The sequence below is a fragment of the Neomonachus schauinslandi genome, chromosome 16 (assembly GCF_002201575.2).
Source record: "Neomonachus schauinslandi chromosome 16, ASM220157v2, whole genome shotgun sequence".
Classification (NCBI taxonomy): domain Eukaryota; kingdom Metazoa; phylum Chordata; class Mammalia; order Carnivora; family Phocidae; genus Neomonachus; species Neomonachus schauinslandi.
In genome coordinates this window covers 41,509,465-41,528,789 of record NC_058418.1, presented here as the reverse complement: position 1 = coordinate 41,528,789, position 19,325 = coordinate 41,509,465, and the positions used below count along the sequence as shown (strand labels likewise).

The window sequence follows — 19,325 nt, the reverse complement described above, 5'->3', positions numbered from 1 at the left end:
AGGACCACAACCTGGGGCCCCTCCTTCCAAGGTCAACTGCAAGAAGTTCTTGTGTATGAGTGAGTTTTAGACATACTGAAGTGAGCCCTGATCTAAGTTGTGCTCAGGAATGAGCAAAAGAGATGGTTGACCAGACAGACCTTGTTCAGTTCTTGCCTGGGCCCATCCTTTCTGGTACACTCCTCAATAAAAAGGTCAGGGGCCACAGGGCCTCAGAAAGCCTATCAACCCATCCTCCACCTCCACCTCCCCACACCCCCAGCAGCCAGGCTAGTCCATCCTCAACAGCTTTGATGGCCTGAAGGCCCCTCTTTAAACTCACCCATATCTGTCTTCCTGGTGTTTCCAACTACTGGCAAAAAGGAATAGCTATATTTACTCAGAGAATACCAGATGCCAGGCCCTATGCGAAGGCTATATATTCACAATCTCATAAAAGCCTCAAGACGACCCTATAAATGAGGAATGTGGTGCTCAGAGAGGTTAAGTGATGTGTCCAAGGATACACAGCCAACAAGCAGCAGAGCCGGGAGCCCAAACCAGGCAGCCTGAGCCTAGAGCCTGCTGTGGCAAGGAGGAGCATGTGTGTACATGTGTGTGGACTTTCACCGCCCCCTACTGGCTTCAACCCGCACAGCTCTGCTTTTCTCTTTTACATGTTGGAGTTAACGGGTTCACTTGTCTGAAACGCTGTAATAGACACAACCAGCAAACAGTGGGCTGTTCCTACAAGACTCCTGAACCCAAAAGGAACAACACTCAGAGAAGAGAGGTCACTCTGGCCAAAGTCTGTTGACCTGGGATGTACAAAAGCACATCGTAGACAGAGGGAGCAAGTCGGCCTGGGAAAGCAAAAGTAGCCGTCAGCAACACGTCAGCTCCCAGAAGAGAGCACATTAGCTGCAGATACAAGGGCTGTTTCAAGTAGTCACTGTGACAGACTGTGCTTTAAAAGAACAGCCATCTGCTTAGGATCATTCGAGGGAGAAGCCATTGCTCAATGTAGTGGAAAGAAAATGAGATTCAGAGTTCTAATCCCACCACTTCCTAGCTGCATGGTTCAATTCTGAACCTATCACTCAATCTCTACTATTTACACATCCTGAGGGTATGGGTGTTTCTCTTTCCTCTTATGTCTCTAAACTCAGTCTTCCTCTCCTTCTGTCTGTCTTTAAACTCAGTGCAGTGTCTACCACTAGTAGTGCTCAGTGAATGAAACAAAGAAGAATGCCAGCCTACAAAGGGTTTGACTGCCCTCGGGACTTATAGGATGTCAAAGAGCTAGGCAGAGGTAGGCTGCATATGTAGAAGAAAAGTTGGCTATCACCTGAGGTCTGGCGAAGCATTGTTAAGATGGCTGAGGACCAGAGCACCTGGGTGGCTCAGTCGGTTAAGTGTCTGCCTTCAGCTCAGGTTGTGATCCCGGGGCCCTGGGACAGAGCCCCGTGTCGGGCTCACTGCTCAGCGGAGTCTGCTTCTCCCTCTCCCTCTGCTCTTCGCCCCCAGCTCATGCTCTCTCTTGTTATCTCTTTCTGTCTCTCAAATATAAAATATTTTTTAAAAAAAGACGGCTGAGGACCTCCCTGCAAGTCAGTCACTAGCTAGGCAACCACTCACCTCCCATGAACTGTGACGGCAGCGATGCCAGTCCTCTCTATCCGCTTCACAAGGCTCAAGGTATCTTCCAGCTGAGGAAGAGGACAGCCCAGGGTGGTTACTGAAGCTACCGAGGGAACAGCTGCCAGCTCCCAAAGTTCAGCTCCTCGAGAATCATTCACCACCCCCCAAATGAACATCCCCAGAGAAAACGGACCTTGAAATGTAACACATCATCCTTACCGACGGCAGGATGCGAATCTTGCAGGTCACAGGTCTGCGTGTCCCTTTAACAAGAGTGCTGAGGATCTGCAGACAGGAAAACACAAACTATTCTAGAAAAACAGCCACACTGCTCAGACTAATTAACTGTGCTACAGGCCTGTGCATCACTGTGGCATGGACAAGTCTATGTTCATGTAGGAGTCCTTCCTTTCCTACGCTAGCACCCCAGCGCCAGAAGCCCCTTGCCTGGTACACCGTGGTGTACATATATTTGGTAAATGAATGAATGAATGGGCCTGCATGCATGCCTACGTAGAACACAGTAAATCTCTGCCAGGCAAACATCAGAATCATCTGTAGAGCTTACGAAATACAGAATCTTAGATTCTACCCTGTACTTCCTAAATGGGTCTCTAGGGGCAGGGCTTAGGAATATGTGTTTTCAAAAGACTCTATATTATCCAGCCATAAAAAAAGGAGGAAATCCTACCATTTGCAAAAAACATGAATGGACCTTGAAGCATTATACTAAATAAGTCAGAGAAAAACAAATATGGTATGATCTCACTTATATGTGGAATCTAATAAAAAGAAAAGCTCCTAGAAAAAGAAATCAGATTTATGGTTACCAGAGGTGTTGGGAGGGGGAACTGAAGAAAGGTGGTCAAAAGGCACAAACATATAATGTACAACATAATGCCTGCAGCTAACACTGCTATAGGATATCCAGGAAAGTTGTTAAGAGAGTAGATCTTGGGGCGCCTCAGTGGCTCAGATGGTTAAGCGTCTGCCTTCCGATCAGGTCATGATCTCAGGGTCCTGGGATCGAGCCCCGCATTGGGTCAGCAGGGAGTCAGCTTCTCCGTCTCCCTCTGCCCTTCCCCCCTGCTGGTGTGCGCTCTCTCGCACACACACGTGTGCTCTCAAATAAATAAAATTTAAAAAAAAAAAATTTTTTTTTAAAGGTTCAGCTTAACACCCTTCCTCTTCAACATGATTCTGAGGCCTCGTCCTGGTTGAAAAGACATGGCGGACAGCTTCTTTACTGCTTGAAGGCAATGTTCCCCAAGTGCTATTCCAGGATCTGCCAAGTGAGGGAGCCAGGAAGGTTGTACAGGTCCTGCCTGGGCCCTGTCCTCACAAGCCTCTCTCTCTCTCTCTCTCTTTTTTTTTTTTTTTTTAAAGATTTTATTTATTTATTTGACAGAGAAAGACACAGCGAGAGAGGGAACACAAGCAGGGGGAGTGGGAGAGGGAGAAGCAGACTCCCTGCCGAGCAGGGAGCCCGATGCGGGACTCGATCCAGGGACTCCAGGATCATGACCTGAGCCGAAGGCAGTCGCTTAACCAACTGAGCCACCCAGGCGCCCTCTCTCTTTTTTCTCATGTACCTCTCTTTAGGTGAGCTGGTTACACAGAAGTGAAACTGGCAAAGTAAAAGAAAACATATTCAACACATTAAAAAGTATTAATTTGCACAGTAATTGCAAAGGACTTCAAAGAAAGATCAAGAAGTCATACAGGAAAGTCAGATCACGTATGAATCAGAGATCAAGAGACATGCAAAAAGGGGCGCCTGGATGGCTCAGTCGTTAAGCAGCTGCCTTTGGCTCAGGTCATGATCCCAGGGTCCTGGGATCAAGCCCCGCATCGGGCTCCCTGCTCAGCGGGAAGCTTGCTTCTCCCTCTCCCACTCCCCCTGCTTGTGTTCCCTCTCTGGCTGTGTCTCTCTGTCAAATAAATAAAATCTTAAAAAAAAAAGAGAGAGAGACATGCATATGACAATGAACGTCTGTCGTATTGCTATATTCTTCCCTTGTCAAAAATTTCAGGCTAGGGGTACATGGCTGGCTTAGTTGTAGAGCATACAACTCTTGATCTTGAGGTCATGAGTTCAAGCCCCACATTGGGTATAGAGATTACTGTAAAATAATAATTCTTAAAAATTAAAAAAAAATTCAGGCTAGGCAAGCTGGAGGGAAGGTAATCCCAAGAGCCCTCTTCCAAGAACTGGATAGCCAGCAGAGCACAGGGGACACCCAGGCCACTGCTGTCAGTCTTGGTTCTAGACAAGTGGGGGCAGCAGAGAGCCAGATTGCAAGAACCAGTCCCAGAGGGCTCTCTCTCAGGCCCAAGCTGAGACAAACCAATCCAGAAGACATCATACCAAGAGGCTGGGCTGACAAGGCAGGTAGACAGATAACGGGCAAGAGAGGGCCTACTGGCTTAAGCACAAATGCCAGGGACTGGCAGGAAGGAAAAGTCCCCAGATGCCGCCCCAGGAGGTGGACTGGGCCTGTGGTCCTAGGGTCACTCTGGCAGGCCTTAGGGGGCAACTACCCTTTAATGGGGTGGGGGATGACTGCCAGATCCACTGAGGTACACAATAAAAATTCTCCCTCTAGTCCTATACTTAAGGCCAACAGTACCATCTCTGGAAGATTCCTTTGCTAGTGCTGACTTAGAATCCCCTGATGTTCGGTGACTAAAGCAACGTCAGCTGGTTTGATCCAGGTCTGTTCTGCAGAACTTCCTTTGCCCTATTTCATCCAAGTAGCTCTAAGCACTTTCTTTGGTATTTCTGTTCAGTTCATGTGTGTGTTCAGAATCAGGAAGGAAATTAGTAATCAAAATCCCCAGCCACCTGCAAAGGTCACATTAAGGGGACCGGGTGAATACAGACCGCTTCTGGCTAGACCCTAGCATGAAACCCTGCTGGACTCAACTCTCCCAGATCCAAGTTACACCACCTGTCTGTGGTGTGAAAGTTTGCGGGGGGAGAAGGACCTGAGGTAAGCTCGTAACACAGATAACACAGCACATCCACCCACAGGGAGGCTCGTCTTACAGCTCTCCTCACTGACTCAGGAAAAGCGGACTCTTAGCTCCCCTGGTCATTGCAGAATGGGTAAAGAGGATGGGAGAGCATAGGCTTAGGAATCACTGGGAACTGAGGTCAAGTCCTGGCCCTGCCAACTGTTAGTCATAGCCTCAGTGTACCATGCACAGGGGAATGCCCTGGGCAGCCAGGGGGCCCCAGGAAATCTTGGGTAGGGGTGAGAGAGGGGACATTACTAACCTAGAGTCTAAAATGAGGTTCTTGGGGCGCCTGGGTGGCTCAGTAGTTGAGCGTCTGCCTTCGGCTCAGGTCATGATCCCAGGGTCCTGGGATCAAGCCCCGCATCGGGCTCCCTGCTCGGCGGGGAGCCTGCTTCTCCCTCTCCCCACTCCCCCTGCTTGTGTTCCCTCTCTCGCTGTGTCTCTCTCTGTCAAATAAATAAAGTCTTTAAAAAAAATAATAATAAAATGAGGTTCTTAATCTAGGGAGGGTACATCAGAGTTACCTAGGAAGCTTTTTCAAAAGACTAATTAATACTCCCTCCCAGCCCCTATCTACTCCAAGGGTATATAGAATTCTCAACAGATAGAATCCTTTTTTAGTATTATTATTGTAGGAAAATATATATAACATAAAATTTTCCATTTTAAGCATTTCTAAGTGTGTAATTCAGTGCCATTAATTACATTCGCAATATTATACAACCATCACCATTACCTATTTCCAAAATTTTTCATCACCCCAAACGAGTATCTTTATTTTGAAAAAATTCTGCACGTAGTCCTGAAATGCTCCCACAGACAAAACCGTGGACCTAAAACACCAGCCTGAAAGAACCCACAAGATTCTCACCCACGTCACCCAGTCTGCCAGCCAAGTTTGAAGCTGCATCTAATCCAGTCCACTATTCTTGGGTCCCATCTAGCTTTGTTGTGGAAGCCTGCAACCTCCATGAGGCAAACCCCATCCACGAGTCCAACCTGGCCCATCCAACAACCCCACCAAATGGAAAAGGAATGGAATGAACTGAGCAGTAGAACTCTGCTGCCTCATGTATGAAATGTGCCTTATCCAAAGAGGGGCCGTGGAGAAGACAGAGCCAACAGTATGGGAGGGAGAAGCCAGGAGGCTGGAGGACAGGATAACAAAAATGTCTGTGGGCACATGTTGTGATGCCAAGCCACCCCTTACTGGGGTCCTCTCCCCTAAGTGTGGTGATGAATTTAACATCCACAGTTGTCCAAATCCACTCCATCTTGCACAGAGGTGTCTGACTGGAGGTTCCTAAGTCCAGATGTCTACTGACCTGTAGCGAGACACTTACAAACTACACCCGGGCACCTTTAAACTGAGATACCATCAAGAGGGGGCAACTGATACTGGGGTAGGGGTCACAAGACCATGGCTCTAGCCTCGGCTCCACCTGCTACTTATCTACTACATAATCTTGAGCAAACTACTTTTATCTCTCTGTGCTTTAGTTTTATTATTCTTGATCAAATAGACATAACAAACATCTCCCCTGTCTATGTCAAAGGATTTGAGGAATAAATTGAATATATATACATATATAGGCACATTATATATTTGTACCTATCTGCACATAGGAAAACCTGAAAGGCACCAAGCCCATCAACACACTGGTCTTCCAAGATCCCAAAGACAGTGGGGCCGGAGGAATATACACAGTCGAGGTGCTGACAGGGTAGCCAGCACAAATAATGGCAGCTTTTACTGGTGGTGCCTTTTCCGAGTTGCTCTAGCCTATTGGAGGCACTAGGAGGCTTAAAGCCCATCCAGGGAAGTGGGAATGGAGAATGAAAATAAAGGAGCTAAGAGGACCAACAGAGAGAGAGCTGATGGACTGAGAAAGAAGTAAAAGGTATATATGGTATAGCAGAAAATGTCACCCCTACAGGCCCTGGCAGCTCACAACACTGGGTGGCAAATGCCAACTGGTCTGCAGGGCCTCATAAACCTGGCCTTTGGAATCACCAATGAAGGGGACCGGAGGTGACCAAGTTCAGCTTGCCTCACATGATCCTGGCCTGACGGCTTTCAAAGGCTAGTGGTAGACTCCACCAGTAGGTAGACTCCACTGCTGCTCTCAGCAAGCCCCCTGGGAGAGGCCAGCCCCACACCCCAACACCACTGAGTCTGTCCACAATCCACAGGTAGCCTGGCGTATGCTCTCATGATCTTCTCAGAAGGGAGACAGGCCATACACAGGAGGCTCTAAATGACTCCTCAAGGCCCGGCTCTCAGTTGACATGCCCCTAAGCCCTGGGCTTTTGAGGAACTCCAAGGCTGCTGTACACTCGCTCAGGGGTTCCCAAACCTGGCTGTATGTCACAGTCAATGGGAAGCCTTTCAAAAATTTTCCAGACTCCAGGAGTACCTGGCTAACTTAGTCAGTAATGCATGCAACTCTGGATCTCGGGGTCATGAGTTCAAGCCTCATGGTGGGCACAGAGCTTACTTTAAAAAAAGGGAGGGGGGAGTGCCTGGGTGGCGCAGTTAGTTAAGCAACCAACTCTTGGTTTCAGTTCAGGTGGTGATCTCGGGGTTGTGAGATCAAGCTCCGTCTGCTTCAGATTCTCTCTCTCTTTCCTTCTGCCCCTCCTGCTCATGTGCTCTCTCTCTCTCTCAAATAAATAAATCTTTTTTTAAAGATTTTTTTTTTTTAATTTCACAGAGAGAGAGAGTGAGAGAGAGAGCACAAGCAGGGGGAGAGGGAGAGGGAGAAGCAGACTCTCCACTGAACAGGGAGCCTGATGCAGGCCTCAATCCCAGCACCCTGGGATCAGGACCTGAGCCAAAGGCAGACGCTTAACTGACTGAGCCACCCAGGCGCCCCTCAAATAAATAAATCTTAAAAAAAAAAAAAAACAGACTCCAGGTGGAGTGAGTAACTGATTCACTAAACCTTGTAGAAGGGGGGAGGCAGGTGAGGGTGGGTGTGTGTTCCAGACAACTCTAGTTCACAGGCATGTGTAAGGACCTCTGCTTTCACTCCTGCAGGACTTACCTTCTCAATCTTGTCAGGGTCTGATAGCAGAGCAGCTCCCATTCCTCCCTAAGGAAAAGCACACAGAGGGTCTTCTTATAGCTGGAGAAGGGTGGTCCCTCCCCATGGTATGGCAACATGGTGTGGCAAGCCGGCACCACCCCAGGACTCACAGCCAAGAGACCGAGCTTCACTGGCAATTGGCACTTCTAGTCAAGTAGGAAGCAGCAGCATCCAGGCCCATAATGTCAGGGATCAGAGTTGGATGAATTCTAAAAGTCATCACTCTGATCCTCTTAGCAAAACCCACAGATCTAGCTACAAGTAGGTTCCACAAATGTTCCTCAGGAGTGCCTGTTCCCTACCCAGGGTCTCAGGGTCTTAATAAACTAAACCGCACAGTATGGCAAGCCCTTAAGAAAGCAATGGATTATTCTCCCTTTGGAATGAAATCCAATACATCTTCGTCCTATCCTCCCAACACTTGTTTTGGTACCTTCACTGCCAGCAAAGCCACTTAGAGGAACATAATCTGAAAACCTTGCCCAGGCTCCTCTTCCCTGCCAGCAACAATCCTCCAGACTGACGTCAAGCTCTAGCAAAAGCCCCAGCTAACAGAAACCAACAACCCGAGGAGCCACTTAATTCTTGACGTTAACAACAGTAGCTGCCTCTTGATGGTGGGATTGTTGATGATTGGTCTTTTTTTATACTTTCCTATATCACACAAGTTCTGGACAATGGTATGAATTACCTTAATAATCAGGAAAGGGGAGGACCTCTACAAAGCTGAACCCGTCAAAAAATGAGGTAAAGGGAAAAAAACCAAATCCAATAAATAAATCCCTTGTCAGTACATAGACTGCATATAATGAATGCTCACAGGATGTGCTCAGAAGTGTGAAGTTCACTTATTACAGTTTAATTTCATATTTAAGGGTGACAGGTTAGAATCCAAGAACCCTGAACCACCGCAGACTCGCCCAGGCAGAGCCTGCATTTCAGAGGAGACTGGGAAGGGTGGAGGAGCTACCAGCCCTGCTCTACCTTGGCCACAAATACAAACCTCAGAAGCCTTAAGGAAGCCCTGACTGCTCACCCCCAGCTCCGTTCGTCCACCTCACACACAGTCACAGTCCTTCCTTGTGGAAATCACAGGATCTAAAATCCAGCCCTTCCACAACAATGGCTTTGTCAATTAGTATTTCCTTCCTTCCTTTCTATTTAACTTATTTGCTTTTTTGAATACGTAACATGTTAAAAATTTTAAAGGTTCAAAAAGGTAAAAAGTAAGAACTCCCCTTCCCTGAGAAATGGAAAACTTCTCAATTTATATTTTTCATAAGGCTTCAATTTTCGAACCATGAGAAGAGAGTGGCTCTTCAGGGGGGATTTACTGGTATAGCACACTGGTAGCTATCTGCTCTGACTGGTCAGGGCCAGTGCCGTGCCAGATGTTAGCTATTTTGAGGAGCACCCCTACAATGGGAATTTATTCCTTATGCCAAACCAAATAAAGACTTGATTTCCTTCCCCAGGGAAAACCAGTGTCACTAGTTTCTTGTGTGTCTTTCCAAATAGATTCTATGAATACAAATGTAAACATATATAAATATCATCCCTCATATATAAATGGTGGTATACCATATCTAAATTGGCTCCTTGCTTTTCCATGCCACAATGTATCAGGGAGATTATGCCAATAATTTAAACTCTGCTCTTTACATATCTCAGAAGTACAAACGAGTAATTAGAAGACAGCAAAACAAGGTCCCAAGTTTTCAACTCCTCATAGACAATTTCAAACCTCCATAATTCCTTAAGGTAGCTATCTACAAGGCCCTGTGGTTTTCAAGCATCCAAAAAGCCTTTCCTTCAAGTAATCTTTGGCCTCCTGGCCTAAAGCCAACATCCCCAAGCCACGTAGCTCCAGGGAACAGAGTGGCTGACTCTGGGCGGTGGATCCAGGGGGACATCTGCTATGTCTACACTGCAGACCCTGACTGCACATCCTGTGATAAGGTTCCCAGCAGCAGCCCCACAGGACTCTCTCTGGTGCCTCACATGCAGCCAACCCCAAGCTGTCCTTGTTATCTGCCCCAAACACGCTTTTCTTCCAGCAGTCCCAATCATATGGAAGACAAACTGACCTCCTGGCTACTGGTCTTTCCTCCCTCTACCCCAAACACTTACTCCACCTCCCCCCACCCCGTCCAATCAACTGCCAGCCAAGTCCTATCAAATGCTGCTCCAGTTTCACTTCTCCTCTCTCCGCCAGGACACTCATCTCCTGAATCTGTGTCCCTACCCCTAGCCCATTTCCACTTGAATCTACCAGACATGGCTTTCAAATTAGTATTTCTAAGTATTTCTATCACAGAATATATTTGGAAAGACACACAAAGAAACTAGTAACGCTGGTTTCCCCTGGGGAAGGAAACTAAGTTTCTGATCACATGGCTCCTCTGTTCCAAAAGGCAGAAAAATCAAAAGTCCAAGTTCCGCTAATCTGGTCCTAACCAAGGTTTTCAATCCTGTGCTCTTCTGCTTCCTCTTCGTTTTCCACGCCCCAACTCTCTAGTCAAATCAAGGTTCTCTGCCTCTGCCTCATGCTGGCCTCTCCAGGGCCCCTGCCTTTGACACTCCCTCTGCCTGCAGGGTCCCAGATCCCCTCATCAAGGACCACATCTCCGTAGAAGATACTTAATTTAAGGGCTGCCTTTCCACTCCTTTCTCCAAGCTGCCCTAGCACTCTGCTCTGATCTTCTGATATGACAACGGGCACACATGTATTGCATCCTCTATTCTTTTTAGTGTACATCTTGGTTTTATTCATGAAAAAACAAAGCCCTGTTCACAATTTTTTAACATTTACATCATTAATTACTCAGGCATGAGTGCTTTGTGTTTATTTAGGTGTGTATGTGTATGTAAATAAAATTTTTCCTGAACCACTTACAGGTAAGTTACATTGTATCACAGCCCTTTACAACTAAATATTTGTGTGTATTTTCTAAGAATAGAGATATTCTTGGGGCACCTGGCTGGCTCAGTCGGTAGAACGTGCGACTCTGATCTCAGGGTTGTGTGTCTGAGCCCCACGTTGGGTATAGAGATTACTTAAAAATAAAATCTTGGGGCGCCTGGGTGGCTCAGTCGTTAAGCGTCTGCCTTCGGCTCAGGTCGTGATCCCAGGGTCCTGGGATCGAGCCCCGCGTCAGGCTCCCTGCTCAGCGGGGAGTCTGCTTCTCCCTCTCTCATTCCCCCTGCTTGTGTTTCCTCTCTCGCTGTGTCTCTCTCTGTCAAATAAATAAATAAAATCTTTAAAAAAAATAAAATAAAATAAAATAAAATAAAATCTTTAGGGCGCCTGGGTGGCTCAGTCCTTAAGCATCTGCCTTCGGGTCAGGTCATGATCCCAGGGTCCTGGGATCGAGCCCTACATCGGGCTCCCTGCTCAGTAGGAAGCCTCTTCTCCCTCTCCCACTCCCCCTGCTTGTGTTCCCTCTCTCGCTGTGTCTCTCTCTGTCAAATAAATTAATAAAATCTTTTAAAACAATTAAAAAATAAAAAAAATAAAATAAAATCTTTATGGGCAGGGCACCTGGGTGGCTCAGTCCGTTAAGCGTCTGACTCTTGATTTCAGCTTGGGTCATGATCTCGGGGTCATGGGATCAAGCCCCACATTGGGCTCCACGCTCAGCAGGGAGTCTGCTTGATATTCTCCTCTCCCTCTCCCTTTCCCCTTCCCCCCATGCACTCTTTCTCACTCTCTCTCTCTAAAATAAATAGATAAATCTTAAAAAAAAAATCTTTAGGGGCACCTGAGTGGCTCAGTTGGTTGAAGGTACGACTCTTGATTTGGACTAAGGTCATGATCTCAGGGTTGTGAGATCAAGCCCCACATTGGGCTCCATGCTGGGCGTGGAGACTGCTTGGGATTCTCTCTCTCCCTCTGCTATGTCTCCCCCCTGCCCTGCTGTCACTCTTTCTCTAAAAAAAAAAAAAATTAAAATTAAAAAAAAAATAAAATCTTTACTAAAATCTTTATTTATTTTCATGAGCATGCGAAAGCGGGGTGGGAGGGTGAGCAGAGGAAGAAGCAGACTCCCTGCTGAGCAGGGAGCCTGATGTGGGACTCGATGCCAGGACCCTGTGATCATGACCTGAACTGAAGGCAGACGTTTAACTGACTGAGCCACTCAAGTGCCCCTAAAAAAATAGAATCTTTTAAAAAAAAGAATAGAGATATTCTAACAAAACCATAGAAGAGTTATCAACGTCAAAAACTTATACTGATACAGTATTTAGCTAATCTTCTATGGCCCATAGTCCAATTTTGCCAGTTGACCGAACAATATCTTTTTGAGCATTTTCTCCATCTAGTATAGGATCTAGTCCAGAGTCAGGTAATGTCTTGTTAGTTGCCTTTACTCTGTACCCTGTATTTGTGAGGTATATAAAGGAATCAGTTTAGGGATGCCTGGGTGGCTCGGTCGGTTAAGCGTCTCCCTTCAGCTCAGGTCATGATCCCAGGGTCCTGGGATCGAGCCCCACATCAGGGTCCTTGCTCGGCAGGGAGCCTGCTTCTCCCTCTGCCTGCCTCTCCCCCTGTTTGTGCTCACACTCTCGCTCTTGCTCTCTTTCTCTCTGACAAATAAACAAAATCTTTAAAAAAATCTTTTAATTTAAAAAAGAAATCAGTTTACCTTGGTGGAATACTCTTTTGGACAGCCCATGTTTACATCAATACCAGCCACATCATTTTCCCTGGGAAAACATGAGGTAGAGAAGATTATAATAAAGATCCAACTTTGAGGAGAGAATTTAGAGTCAAAGGCATGGATCTGTGCTCATGAACCTCTTACCATGTGCCTGGCCCTATTAAACATGCCAACCCTCAGTGATAGAAGGTGAAAAAATTGGTCTCTGAAAGGTGCAACTGCTTTCCCTGAGCAGAGTTCAAGAAGAAGAGCATATTGTGCTCAAATATCTACAACGGGCTACTTGTAGAGGACTTTGCTACTTGGGAATTACATCAGATAATCCAAATACTGAGCCACATTGAACTTGATCCCAGAGTTCCAGTTCTGACTTGGGTAGCGAAAGCCATTGGTCAACGCACAGAAGTGACATGAATACAAGAGCCCGTTCCCAGAGCACTGGTTCTGGTAGAAGTTACGGGACTGCCTTTGTTTGCTGGGCTGCACAGTTGGTTTACTCCAAACAATTTTCAGATGTGGAAAGGACCCTTAGCTCATCCTCTGGTGTGTATACAGTTAATAGTCTGTAACTAATGCCTGAGTTCCTTCTCAGTGCTACTGTAATTAATAATAATAATAATAGCTAACACTAATCCCTCACAACATACCACATATTGCGAAGACATTTACGTGAATTATCTCATTTACCAACACCTATAATGCCAGAGGTAGGTAGTACTACTGGTCCCACTTCCTAGATAAGAAAACTAAGTTCTCCTAGTTAAAGTATGGTTACGTAACTTATGTAAGGTCACTCAGCAAGCAGCAACCAGAATTCCAACCCAGGTCTGTCTAACTCCAAAGCCCATCTCCTTAACCACAGTACTCTCCTGCCTTCATTAATTTAGGCAGTAATAATCCTTACCCTACACTTCATGAGACTCAAAACCTTAGGGCTCATAGTCATAAGAATCCCTGGAAAGGGAGCTTCATGAATAAACACTAAAAAATAGTTGCCTGAACAGACGTTATCTGGGATCTGGGTACATGGGCACACATGAGTCCCAGGCCAGCCCTCCGATGCCAAAAACAGAGAAAAAAAAACCAGACACTCTTAACCTGGAAAGAGAAGGTAGAGAGCTAAGAGACAGAAGGGTGGTCGCCTTCAGGGTCACCAGAAATAGTAAAGCTTCACAGCCCACAGGAGAGGCAAAGGCAGTCCCAAAGAGAGAAGAACTTACACGAGTCTGGCCACAGCAAGAGCTCGCTCCGCATCTGAAGTCCCCTAGAAACAAAGAGGCTCCATCAACCACCACCCATGACACAGGTACACGTGCACAGACACGCAAATACATCTATGACCCCACGTACGCGTGTGTGCGTGCACGCACACTTCAGCAAGTAGAGTCTGGCTGGCATTCTCTTAAACAGCCAGCCCACTGAACTAGCTCACTGTCGGAGGCAAAAATTGGACCTGGAAGGCCTAGAAAATGTCCTCAATGCTGTGATTACTTTCTAACATACAAAAAAGTTGACAAAATTTTATAGTGAACATTCATTCATATACTCCCCACTTACATTCTACAATTAATATTTTGCTATGTTTGCTTTATCATATGTCTACCCATTGTTATTACCAATCTTTTAAAAACTTAAAACATCATGCAGAATCTATTTCTGAAAAAGCACCAAGAAATTCCCGAAGTGAGAGAAGAGCGCTATGGAGTCATTACAAGCCTAACATAAATTAACTGCTCTTGAGGAAACCTAATTTTCTTTCTATGGGAAATATATACAGACTATACAAAAAACAAAGAACATGAATTGAATAACCAATTCTAGGGGGTAAAAATATATAAGTTATGCCAAACAGACAATTCCTACAACTAAAGAAATTATATTTGACACTGGAGACATGTAACAGAGTGCTAAAGCTTGATTTCCTTAAATTGTCTCTGACAGTGTAAACACTCATGAACAAATCTTTGAAAAACACTGAAGCAGAGTCTCAGGAAACCACCACTATGCAACGGAGCCCAGGCATTTAAGGATGAGTAACCCTTGGGAGGGCGCTCAGCCCCTGGGATCTCATACCATCTGGAAGACAACCCTGTTCTGTTCTCTTTCGCACGTGCGGAAGACTACTCGGTCATCAGGAGCGACAAAGTCCACTGTGCTGAGCACCTCTGCAAGAAAACACAAACATACCGGGCCACTCAATGAAGAAAGGAAGTTCAATCTAGCCTAACCCTGGAAGAAAACACAGCAAAAATATCACTTTGAAGGGGAAAAAGGGATGCTGGAAGTACACAATTCTTCAAAGAAATCGGTATGCACATGGAGGCTTCTGAGGTGCTGATGATGGTCTAGTCCCTGACTTAGGGATTGCTGGTTGCTTTACAGTTATTTGTTATACCACATGCTTTTGTTTTATGCACTTCATTGGTGTAGTGTTTATATTTCATAATTTTTAAAACACTGAAAAAAAATGTACACACGTGGTACCTTGTCTGTATTTCAGGTTTGGCCCAAATTTTCCCAGTGTCACTCTGAAGTTGAGGAAAGTTGCTGTTTCTTAATTATTTACCATGTGCTAGGTACCGTGAGTGGAGATTCACTGTATTACAATCAACCCTCATTATGTGTACTTAGGTACTTGCAAATTTGCCTGCTTGCTAAAATGCATCTGTAACCCCAAAGTCAATACTCATGCCATCTTCATGGTCATTCACAGACATATGTAGAACTGCAAAAAAAGTCAGTCACCTGATGCATGCCTTCCCAGCTGAGGTCAGACAAGGCAAGGCTCTACCTTCTTCTTTCAGCTCTCACACTGTAAATAAAGTGTCCTTATGGTGGTATATTTAATGCCACATTTTTTTTTTGCATTTGCTTTTGTTGCTCTCGCTGTTGAAAATGGCCCCAAGCACAGAGCCAAAGTGCTCTCTAGTGCTCCTAAGCACAAGAAGGCTGTGGGGTGCCTTAGGGAGAAAATCCATGTCAAACAACCTTTGTTCAAACATGAAATTAGAGTACTGCTGACTGTGAGTTCAATGTTTAAATAGAATCACACATAAAACAAGGTTATGTACTGATTTGTTAGTGAAATTGTTGTAACCCGAGGCTCACAGGAACCTAATCCTGTATTTTCCCTAAGAGCAATGGTTCAGTATTTGCTAATCTGGTGTTCAAAGCAATTTTTTTTCAAAGATTTTATTTATTTTTTTGATAGAGAGAGACATGGCGAGAGAGGGAACACAAGCAGGGGGAATGAGAGAGGGAGAAGCAGGCTCCCCGCGGAGCAGGGAGCCCGACGCGGGGCTCGATCCCAGGACCCTGGGATCGAGCCCAGCGTCGGGCTCCTTGCTCCTCCCTCTCCCACTCCCCCTGCTTGTGTTCCCTCTCGCTGTCTCTCTGTCAAATAAATAAACTCTTAAAAAAAAAAAAGAACATAACTATTGCAAATAATAAGAATTTCATATGTTCTTCATAATAAAGCGCTACAGTAGGTACGACCATTATTAGCTTCAAAGATGACTGCCACATGAAAGAGATGCAACGTGGCAGATGAGAGACTAGGCTTACCCTGTGCATTTATTTTGAAAAATAAATGAGATCTTTCATACATGTAAAGCACTTCCATAAATGGAAGCTGTTATTATCAACCCAGCACTAAACAGATTAGAAGATTAAAAAGGTAGGGTCCAAGTGGTGACATGTTGGGAGAGGCAATGGAAGTGAATTCCAACAGCACAGGCTCATGACTAGCAGGAGGAAGTCTGAGAGAAGAACCACAAAAACCTAGTGTGTTTATACTACAGCTTTATTTATAACAGCAAAATATTGGAAACCCCATTAAAGCACTGATGAAACCAATTCTGACATAGTTACCTATAGGTACCAACATGGGAAAAGGTCCTAGTACAAAAAGTCAGGGGCAAAATATACAGAGCATGATCCCTAGGGAGGGCATACACAGAAACATGCTCTATTTTTATATACATGCTTTATTAAATGTGTAAAAAATATGCATTATCTAAAACTAATGATGTAATGTATGGGGATTAACATAAGAATAAAAAAAATGCACATTTAAAAAAAATATGCATTATTCCTCTTAGTGATTACTTTTTCAAATAATGGGATTATGGGGGATTTTCATCCTCTAAGTTATATAAAGGGTCTGTGAAAATAAATTTTCATAACAAAAAAATATACATCTAAAACAATTAAAGACAAAATTGAGTCATAACTTCCGGTGAACTGACATTAAGATTTCACAAATGTGTACACATTTCAAAAAACCTCAAACAATACCACAACTCTAATCAAAACAGAATCAGCCTCATCAATAAAGCACAAGCAAAACCACAATTTAGCACAACCACTTCTATTTGCAAAGTACTTACATGTACCTTATCTTATTTGATTATCACTCCAACCCTATGATTTAAGTAAAGCAGGGGTTTTGATTTTCATTTTACAGCTGAAGAAATGGAGGCAGAGACGTCACATGACTTGCTCCAAGTCACACTGCTAGCGAGTGACAAAGCCAGGAACAATGCTGAAGCCATCCTGACCCCAAAGCTTTTAGGGGCACCCCCCCGACTACGAAACCTATCAATTTCTAAGCCAGCAAGCCTGTGGGTGAAAGGTATGTTCAGCCTATCTCACATTTGGCTCTTTGTCAGAGTCTCTGTGGAGAGTAGTGACTGTTGTCAAGGGGGCACATGATCCACAAAACCACACAGCCAGGCACACTGGAAGGATACTGTCACCCCAGGCAAGGGCACGGGTAGTTAGTGCTGCTTGGGCCTGACAGGCGCACACACAATCCTGGGACCAGAACCGCACTCACCATTGACAACTCTCTTGCACTGAAGCATCTTGAGGTCAATCAGCTCCTGCAGAGGAATCAGAGGGCACTTGTCAGTGCTGGTCATGTAGGTCCTGGGTACAGGGGCAGGGACCATCACTGGGAGTCACTAATGGGGGGGTCATTTGGCCTATCACCCTACTACTAACAACAAATCATGGCTTTTGGGGAATGTAGTGCTGACCTCCGTGCCTAAGGCAAGCAGGAGCCTGAGTGAGCTACCCTCAATCAGCTGCTCTTCCCAGGGACCTTGGAGATGTTGGAGGCCTAGAAAGGGTGAGCCACTCAGGAGCCAGAGACAAGACAATAGCGCAGATTATGGACACCTGGACACTTTCCTCACCTACTAGTCTCAGTTCCAGTCCATCCCCTCAAAGAACCTCCTATCTCATCCCTATGCAAACAGCAGACAGTGATGGGCTCCCAGGAAATGTCCAAGGACAAAAGTGGGACCAGTGAATAAAAGCAGAGGGAGGAAGATTTGAGATCAATTCTATAAAGATTTTTCTAAATTTATTTATTTGAGAGAGAGATAAGGACAGAAAGCATGAGCAGGGGGTGGCGGGGGGGGGGGGCGGGTAGGGAGTAGGGAAAAGCAGGCTCTGCAAGGCTGGATCCCAAGACCTCGGGATCATGACCCAAGCTGAAGGCAAATGCTCAACCGACTGAGCCACCCAGGCACCCCAAGATCAATTCTAAAACTCTTATCCAACATGGATCACACTGTGGAAACAAAAGGGGCAAGCTCTTGAGCTCTGGACATTTTCAAACAGACTCAGGAAAGAAAGGAGAAAGAGGTTTCTTCAAAATCGGGATCATGAAAATGAAGGGAAAGCTCCTGTCTCCTGAAGGACTGAGATTCTCTGCCTCTTAGTAGGAGACAACTGTTCTGCTTTGTTCAGTGATCATTTCAATAAATGTGTAAGATAAATCACAAGAGCCAGGTACCTGCCACACTGCCCAGAAGCTCATGCCCAGGGGTTCTGCGGGGCCAGAAAAATATAGGAAGAAACTCTGCCCCATATTGACTACCTATGAGCCTCAGCAAGTCCCAACTCCAGCCAGGGGGGCACAATAGTCTTTGCTCCCTCATGGGAGCATGGAGGGCTAACGTGGCCAAAGGGCACCTATGGCAACCACAGGGCTCCCCTCCAGCATACTCATCATCCAGGCCAGTAGTGTTTCTGTGGCATTCAGGTCCTCAAATATCTGATGTCCACCAGGCCTGGCCAAACAAATCACTACCACCAAGTAGTTATGGATACACGGTTGGCATCTAAGCCCCAAGAATCTGTGTGGTGTCCCAAGGGATGGGCACAGCCCAACACAGAGCCCCTGTAGCCAGTGATCTTAGTTGCAGGGCCAAGCAAAAAGGCAAGTGGAAAAGTGGGCAGCACTGAGTGGCCTGTGCTCATAAAAAGAAGCTCTGCAGCCAGGCTGAACTTCAGCTGGAAATGAGCAGGGTAAAGCAAGGCAAGCCCTTGCTGGGGCCCCCAGCCCTGCCAGCAGTAACTTGTCCTCCTTGGGATTTCCAAACCCCCCTCCACCAAGTCATTTACTACTTCTTCAAATGCCAGTTATAGATACCCCTGTAATATCTTTACCATTAGACCATGAACCCCGTGAGGAGGATCCTGTGTCCACACAAAGGTAGGCTTTGAGGACCCAGGCCAGGTAGCCTGAGCCCCAAGAAGAGGAGTTAAGGCAAAATGGCCCTTGAAATGTCTTATTTTCTTTTCAGTCTCCCCACCACACCAAAAAGCCTTTGGGGCCTGGATACTGTCTCATTCATGTTCCAATCACTAGCATCTAGCACATTGCAAGGGCTCACTAAACATCTGCCAGAGCCACTTCAAGACCTAGCACGCAGCAGAGGTTCAACTGTTGAAGTGGAGAAATTAAATTGTCACCAATAAAACCACAAGTGTGTCTGCTCACCCATGCACCCTCAACACCACTGTTCATCAATTTTATTCATTTCAGTTAGTTCTGTGGGGATAAAATGGAACCTCACGGTTTTTTTCACTGTATTTCCTTAATTAGTGAAAACAAACATTGTTTTTCCAGGTGATAGAGATT

General features: G+C 45.7%; 1 protein-coding gene across 1 annotated transcript in view; it reads right to left on the bottom strand.

Moving 5' to 3' along the window:
* Positions 1-19,325, bottom strand: part of DUS2 (dihydrouridine synthase 2) — a 50,589-nt gene that overhangs the window by 8,599 nt on the left and 22,665 nt on the right. The window contains exons 3-9 of the mRNA XM_044922157.1: positions 17,229-17,274; positions 14,465-14,556; positions 13,612-13,655; positions 12,377-12,437; positions 7,689-7,736; positions 1,840-1,905; positions 1,618-1,688 (exon numbers count right to left, since the gene is read on the bottom strand). Of these exons, the coding sequence (XP_044778092.1) occupies positions 1,618-1,688; positions 1,840-1,905; positions 7,689-7,736; positions 12,377-12,437; positions 13,612-13,655; positions 14,465-14,556; positions 17,229-17,274 (428 nt within the window). The remainder of the gene's footprint in view (positions 1-1,617; positions 1,689-1,839; positions 1,906-7,688; positions 7,737-12,376; positions 12,438-13,611; positions 13,656-14,464; positions 14,557-17,228; positions 17,275-19,325) is intronic.